This window comes from Gobius niger (genome assembly GCF_951799975.1).
Source record: "Gobius niger genome assembly, chromosome: 9".
In the NCBI taxonomy this organism is placed as follows: Eukaryota; Metazoa; Chordata; class Actinopteri; order Gobiiformes; family Gobiidae; genus Gobius; species Gobius niger.
Window position 1 is genome coordinate 1,426,092 of NC_136860.1, and position 8,225 is coordinate 1,434,316.

At 46.5% G+C, this 8,225-nt stretch overlaps 1 protein-coding gene across 1 annotated transcript in view; it reads right to left on the reverse strand.

Annotated features, from left to right (window-relative positions):
* Positions 1 to 8,025, reverse strand: part of esyt3 (extended synaptotagmin-like protein 3) — a 30,115-nt gene extending 22,090 nt beyond the window's left edge. The window contains exons 1-7 of the mRNA XM_079562781.1: positions 7,604 to 8,025; positions 5,902 to 5,943; positions 4,887 to 5,021; positions 3,294 to 3,370; positions 2,544 to 2,613; positions 655 to 744; positions 441 to 496 (exon numbers count right to left, since the gene is read on the reverse strand). Coding sequence (XP_079418907.1) covers positions 441 to 496; positions 655 to 744; positions 2,544 to 2,613; positions 3,294 to 3,370; positions 4,887 to 5,021; positions 5,902 to 5,943; positions 7,604 to 7,933 — 800 coding nt within the window. The 5' untranslated portion in view covers positions 7,934 to 8,025. The remainder of the gene's footprint in view (positions 1 to 440; positions 497 to 654; positions 745 to 2,543; positions 2,614 to 3,293; positions 3,371 to 4,886; positions 5,022 to 5,901; positions 5,944 to 7,603) is intronic.
* Positions 8,026 to 8,225: the final 200 nt, after the last annotated feature.

Here is an 8,225-nt window from a genome sequence, read left to right on the forward strand (position 1 = left end):
CCGTGACCCACTTCCTGACCCCCCGTAGAGAATCATTGTTTAACATTATATCTGACCAAGCGGGATGTTCTGACAATACTTTAGCAAGTATTTCATCTCTTATTTGCATAATAATATTTCTCAAAATCATCTCGGGGACCAGGGGTTCTGTGCTGGAGGGCCAGATTTGGCCCCCGGGCCTGACGTTGCCTCCCCCTGCCCTAAACCATAACCCCCCCCTCATCCTCTGCTACAGAAACCCTCGTCTGTGCTTTTGTCTCCAGACTGTTCAACTGCAAAGCGCCTCCTCATCCACACCCACCACTCACTCGCCTATTCTGGCCTATTGTACATGTTTTAGTGACCGGGAACCTGGAGGAAAAGCCTACGCAGACACGGGGAGAACATGACCACAAGAGAAGATGCTCCTGGAGAACATGAAGCAGAGTTCAGGACTGTACCTGAAGCCCGGGCTGTCCAGGAGGTTGGTCGCCCCGGTCCAGTTGATCGTCAGAGTCTAAACATTCATTCATACAAAGATGATTAAAGCGGGAAAAGGAGATTTCACTGTGACTTTACTCAGAGGAAAAGTTCATGTTTGTGGCGATAACTGCTGCACCTTCAGACAAAACAAGTCAAAACCAGGTTCAAACGTTGACACTGGTGTGAACTCACGGGGCGTCGGATGAAGAAGAAGGTGACTCCGCCCACCAGAGGGACCTGGCCAATCAGAGGCTCCAGAATCACCCGAATCATTCCCTGGAGCTGGAAACACACACGTCGAGTTCAGTGACCTGCAGAACAGACCGTCCTATAGCGGCGAGACGCTGCAGGTGAACGGGGGATGGAATGTAGAGGTATCAATCTGTCAGGAACCAGATCTGTAAAAACCTTCCAGATGTGGTCGAGTCTGCTCATGCCTCTGTGTTTATTTCTCCCGTCTTTAGCCACTGCTGTCTCCCACAAAGGAAATGACCATATTTGGATTACAGTGTCTTTTGTGCTACACGTGGATACCAAACATGTCAGTATTTGTGAATCGTGGGAAAGACCAGGGAGGACATTTTACAAACTGTTTAGAATAAAAAAGAAAGAAAAAAATTCTAAATTTTCAAAAACTTATTCCAGTCTGGAATAAGTAAGTGAACCCCTGTATTATTCTGCAAAATGGACTTTTTCAAGCTTTCCATCATGTTATTCTGTCATTCCCTCATTAAAAACATGCATCTGGAAAAGTAGTGAGCATCGATGGTCGCTAAACGGGTCAATATTTCCCACAATGCATTGCGTGAGTCCGAGAAGAGCCTGACAGCGACAGGTCTTTGAACTAAACACGACTGAAGTAAATCAGCCGTTTCAATCGTGTGTTTGTGTTTCTCATGAATAAACGACCTAAATATAAACGGTTACGGTGAAAAGATGCTAACGTTAGCTGCTAACCTTTAGCTGGAGCTGTTAAATGATATATATCATGCTATTTTAGCCATTCCAAAGTTAAGTATAGGCATGTATATGATATATTGTACCTCTACCACTATGGAGCACTCATTTTTGTGATAAATATAAGCGTTTTCTGGAGGTATTTTTCAAACCCGGAAGACACAACGCTTCGATTCAGTTAACTCCGCCCCCTCTCTCCGCACATACTTTACCGTAATATAAATAAACAGCAATAAGTGAAGATACTTCACGATGCAGTTATACGGAGTTGACATCTGCAACACAGCTTCATAAATGGCTAACACACATGCTAATATGCTAACACACAAGCTAACCCGCATTTGGATTAGATTAGATTAGATTTTTTTTCCCTTTTTTTGTGATGATAATAACGCCTGTAAAAGTGTTTCATAAAATAAACGTTTGTAACAATAAATAAATTCAGATTAAAAAAATAAAAACACACATATCTGCAGCCGCAGCTCGGAGAAAGTTGTGGCTTGTGTCCGAATCAGAATCAGAAACAGAATCAGTCACTATATAGAGACGATATGTGACTATATAGTGACTATATAGTCACATATAGTCACATATAGGCTGTTTCCCAATTGCCAGGATCCTCGGCGTCTCGACCACTTCGGACGTCATTCGCGTCATCACGGCGCCGCCAAGTGTTGTTCCATTTCACCTGGACCACTCGCCCCCTCGCAGCTCGACTCCTCCGTTTGGCTCATTTACGAAGGATACAGCAGTGGATCCTCCGCTGCCTCGGAGAGCTGAAATTACCCATGATGCACTGCAGCATAGTTTCTTTTTTCTTTTCTCGCAAAACTTTATTAGTTTGAACTCACTTTAAAATAGTTTTGTTCCACATAAACAGTTTCCTGGCCTCTGTTATTCATAAAACAGTTGTTTTAATGAGCATAGATTGACACGTGACCTGACGCGGCCGCTCGCTCCGGAGGCCGTTCCATTTGAGCTCAAAGGCGGCGGAGAGAGGACACTCTGCTCCGTTTTGGAGGAGCCACCACCGAGGACGTCAACGAAGTGGCCAAACGGAGGACGGATCCTCGCAATTGAGAAACAGCCATTGTCTCAGTCGGACGGAGAGTTCAGGGTCTGACCTTGAGACCTTTGACCCCGGCGACGATGGGAGACTTCACGCTGGCGTCGATGTCCACGTCTCCGTCCCAACTGCAACAGAACAAAAACAATTTAACCCATCAGCGCCGTTACTGGTTTGTCCCCGTTTCAGAGCGTGGTGTCCTGCACTGGTCAGCTCCTCCTCCTTCCTGTTCCTCCTGAGCAGCTCCCTCCGCTCCACAACTTTCTTTCACCCTCTTCTGTTCCCTGTAGCTCCTCTTGTGACGCCTCCTCTGTGCTGTAGGGGGGGCTCTTGGTGCCTCTTCAGTGTCTCAGAAGAAGAAACGTGCAGTTCTCTAACGAAGCTGCTGTTTTACTTTTTAAAAGCTGCTTCTTCAGGAGCGTCACGGACTCTCTGCTGGACCTCCACAAAAACACGGAACAAGGAACCTCATATATTACATTTGTGTTGTTGGTTTATTTGGTCCTTGAGGTGAACTAACACCTGCCGTAGTTTGGTTTGAGGGTAGACCAGAGTTTTAGGAAGGCCACATAAAGGTCAAGAACATTACAGAAGATCCCAGGCACTTCCTCTAATGCTGTCCCTGGACCAACAGCATCAAAACCTGGTCTCAAAGATCTGTTTTTTTCAGGACCTGCTCTCGATACTGGTGTTAACGAAAACAGCCCGACCGATCAGAAAGTGTGATTGTGGGGGAGTCGCAGAGCTCAGGAACAGCTGTGAGGAGGTGATTGTTGAACATGTCTAAAGTGACTGGTGATGATCTGACCTGATGTTGAGGTCCAGGATGACCTCTCTGTGGTCCACCTCGTGGGTATAGGCCTTCATCCCCGTGATCCTCAGCGGCTGGAAAAGCAACACACGCCTGTCAGGATAAAACCATGAGAGAGAACGTGTGTGTGTGTTCTTGTACTTATGACAATTAGAGGACCAGTGTGTGTTCTTGTACATATGACAATGTGAGGACCAATTTGTGTGTGTGTGTGTTCTTGTACTTAAGACAATGTGAGGACCAGTGTGTGTTCTTGTACATATGACAATGTGAGGACCAGTGTGTGTACGTGTTCTTGTACATATGACAATGCGAGGACCAGTGTGTGTGCGTGTTCTTGTAATTATGACAATGTGAGGACCAGTGTGTGTGTTCTTGTACATATGACATTGTGACGACCAGTGTGTGTGTTCTTGTACATATGACATTGTGACGACCAGTGTGTGTGCGTGTTCTTGTACTTATGACAATGTGAGGACCAGTGTGTGTTCTTGTACTTATGACAATGTGAGGACCAGTGTGTGTGTTCTTGTACATATGACATTGTGACGACCAGTGTGTGTGCGTGTTCTTGTACTTATGACAATGTGAGGACCAGTGTGTGTGTTCTTGTACATATGACAATGTGACGACCAGTGTGTGTGCGTGTTCTTGTACATATGACATTGTGACGACCAGTGTGTGTGTTCTTGTACATATGACATTGTGACGACCAGTGTGTGTGCGTGTTCTTGTACTTATGACAATGTGAGGACCAGTGTGTGTTCTTGTACTTATGACAATGTGAGGACCAGTGTGTGTGTTCTTGTACATATGAAAATGTGACGACCAGTGTGTGTGTGTGTGTTCTTGTACTTAAGACAATTAGAGGACCAGTGTGTGTTCTTGTACATATGACAATGTGAGGACCAGTGTGTGTGTTCTTGTACATATGACAATGTGAGGACCAATTTGTGTGTGTGTGTTCTTGTACATATGACAATGTGAGGACCAGTGTGTGTACGTGTTCTTGTACATATGACAATGCGAGGACCAGTGTGTGTACGTGTTCTTGTACATATGACAATGCGAGGACCAGTGTGTGTGCGTGTTCTTGTAATTATGACAATGCGAGGACCAGTGTGTGTGTTCTTGTACATATGACATTGTGACGACCAGTGTGTGTGTGTGTTCTTGTACTTATGACAATGTGACGACCAGTGTGTGTGTGTGTTCTTGTACTTAAGACAATGTGAGGACCAGTGTGTGTGTTCTTGTACATATGACAATGTGACGACCAGTGTGTGTGTGTGTTCTTGTACTTAAGACAATGTGAGGACCAGTGTGTGTGCGTGTTCTTGTACTTATGACAATGTGAGGACCAGTGTGTGTGTTCTTGTACTTATGACAATGTGACGACCAGTGTGTGTGTGTGTTCTTGTACTTAAGACAATGTGAGGACCAGTGTGTGTGCGTGTTCTTGTACTTATGACAATGTGAGGACCAGTGTGTGTGTTCTTGTACTTATGATAATGCGAGGACCAGTGTGTGTGTGTGTGTTCGTGTGTGTGTTCTGTGTGTGTGTGTGTGTGTGCGTGTTCTTGTACTTACAACGTGTCCGAAGTGCACTTTGGTGAACTCGAAGGTCTTCAGCGCCGGGTTGGACTGACGCACCAGAGGCTGAATGTTATTACGCAACAACTTCTCCATGAACATCCCGAAGAACGGCCAGGCCTGCTCCAGGACCTGAGACACACCAGATACTGTTACTGCAAATACAGATACTGTAAATACTATTACTGCACATACTGTCACTGTAAATACTGTTAGCAGGGGATGATCAGATCTGCGTATTTGAGCTCCCACACAGTGATGGGTGGGTCACGAATGAGTCGGAACAAAGATCCGTCTCTTTTAGGTGAACGATGAGCGCTCTGCTCAGAGATAAAGACAGAAAGATCTCGGAGGGAGAGAAAGGATGAGACACTTCTGCAGCTGCAGTCTGTGTGCACCAAGAAACCGACTGCACAACATTCACTTTGTATTTGTTAACAATCCGCCTCATATTACCGGTTTCAGGGACAGATAAAGTTACGCCGGGTTTGTGGAGTGAAAAGTAAACATTGGAGGAGCAGGACCAGCAGAGGGACCAGGAGAAACTCTAAATATAATACACACATGAAACTGAAACTAGTGTGTTCTTATAATAAACAATGGTTCCACCACCTCGAAAAACCCACTTTGATCCTGAAGACACCAGAGATCAGCCTTTATCACATCATTCTTCATTATAGTTATTGTTCTGTGAGGGAGAACAAGCCATGAATAAAATCTCTACATTTGTCTGAAATTTACACTGTATATGTAATAAAGAACCATTTGGCTAAAAAGAGCCGGCTCTTCCATCATTAGTCCCGATCAGACACTTCATGTTCTGATCTGATACAGTATTTCTATCAGATTAACTTTTTCTCTCCCGTAGAGCTCCTGTATCAGCACCTGCTCTGATTCTAGAACATGAACCTACGGATGATGCAAAGCCTTCTCCAGCACATCCCAAAGACTCTCAGAGGGGCTCAGGCTGATCCAGCTCCCGCTCCCTGATCCACTCTTTCATCATGTTTACCTTATTGACCCAGTCGACTTTCTCCACCTCCGGGAAATGGACCTGGAACATTCAGAGGAATAACGTCAGTAACTGGAGGAGGAGGAGGAGAAGGAGGAAGGGGGAGGAGGGGGTTAGGAGGAGGAGGAGGAAGGGGGAGGAGGGGGTTAGGAGGAGGAGGAGGAGGATAAAGAGGAGGAGAAGGATAAAGAGGAGGAGAAGGAGGAGGGAGGAGGAGGAAGGGGAGGAGAAGGAGGAGGAAGAGGAGAAGGAGGAGACGGAGGCAGGGGGAGGAGGGGGTTAGGAGGAGGAGGAGGAGAAGGATAAAGAGGAGGAAAGGGGAGGAGGAAGGGGGGAGGAGGAGGAGGAAGGGGGGAGGAGGAGGAGGAAGGGGGAGGAGGAGGAGGAGTGAGTGGAGTCTCGCGTATCAAACCACAGCGACGATCTCATGCTCACACACTCGCACTCGCTCAACCAGTTCATGCAAATGAGCCCCGTCACCACGGCAACGGCAGGTGCGGCCCAGGTGAGAGGCGTGCTGATTCAGACCCAGGTTCACTTATATGAATAATACAAATATATATAAGTGTGATCCTCACCCATGTGGCCCCTGTAGTTCTAATATAATATAAATATATATATGTGGTCCTCACCCATGTGGCCCCTGTAGCTCTTATATAAATATAAACATATATAAGTATGATCCTCACCCATGTGGCCCCTGTAGCTCTAATATAATAATATAATATAAATATAAATATATATATAAATATATAAGTGTGATCCTCACCCATGTGGCCCCTGTAGTTCTTCTATAATATATATATATATATGTGATCCTCACCCATGTGGCGTGCTGCAGTGGCCCCTGTAGCTCTTCTATAATATAAATATATATAAATATATATATGTGGTCCTCACCCATGTGGCGTGCTGTAGTGGCCCCTGTAGCTCTTATATAAATATATATAAATATATATATATGTGGTCCTCACCCATGTGGCGTGCTGCAGTGGCCCCTGTAGCTCTTCTATAATATAAATAAATATATACAGTATGTGGTCCTCACCCATGTGGCGTGCTGTAGTGGCCCCTGTAGCTCTTATATAAATATATATAAATATATAAGTGTGGTCCTCACCCATGTGGCGTGCTGCAGTGGCCCCTGTAGTTCTTCTATAATATATATATATATATATAAATATATACAGTATGTGATCCTCATGCATGTGGCGTGCTGCAGAGGCCCCTGTAGCTCTTATATAATATAAATATATATAAACATATATATATGTGATCCTCACCCATGTGGCGTGCTGCAGAGGCCCCTGTAGCTCTTATATAATATAAATATATATAAACATATATATATGTGGTCCTCACCCATGTGGCGTGCTGCAGTGGCCCCTGTAGCCCTTATATAATATAAATATATATATGTGATCCTCACCCATGTGGCGTGCTGCAGTGGCCCCTGTAGCTCTTATATAAATATATATAAATATATATATGTGATCCTCACCCATGTGGCGTGCTGCAGTGGCCCCTGTAGTTCTTCTATAATATATATATATATATGTGATCCTCACCCATGTGGCGTGCTGCAGAGGCCCCTGTAGTTCTTCTATAATATAAATATATATATGTGATCCTCACCCATGTGGCGTGCTGCAGTGGCCCCTGTAGTTCTTATATAATATAAATATATATATGTGATCCTCACCCATGTGGCGTGCTGCAGTGGCCCCTGCAGCTCCTTGTGAATGACCCGGGTCTCCTCGTCCTGGAGGTGCAGGGCTCCTCCGATGCGCGCCTCCTTCCACTCCCGGTTCTTGCTCCACCAGGTGAGCAGCAGCATGCAGAGCAGCACCCAGCTCACGCTCAGCCCCAGAGAGCCCGTGAGGAACACGGGGTACAGCAGCAGCACGGAGCGGCCCAGGTACATCAGGAACTCCATCAGCAGCCGGTTCACTGTGGAGGACTCCAGCGGGGCGTCCGGCTCTGAGGGCCCGGGGAGCGGGGTCCCGGGGAGCGGGGTCCCGGGGGACGACATGCCGGAGAGGAGAGGCCGCGGCCGGGGAGAAGAAGCGAGAGGGAACTCCGGACAGAAGCGAGGGGGAACTCCGTGAACACGGCGCGTCTGCTCCTCCACTTCCGTGTTTGAGTCTGAGGGACACACCTGCGCAGAGGGAGGAGCCGCATTCCACAAACACAACACGAGCCCGGGGCCCCAGGCGGGACAGGACGGAGTCATTCAAGGACTCATGGCTTCTGAGTCAGACTGGAGCAGGAGGAGCATCCTGGCCCAGGGAAGGACTGAGTGAATGAGTCTGTGCGCTGCTCTC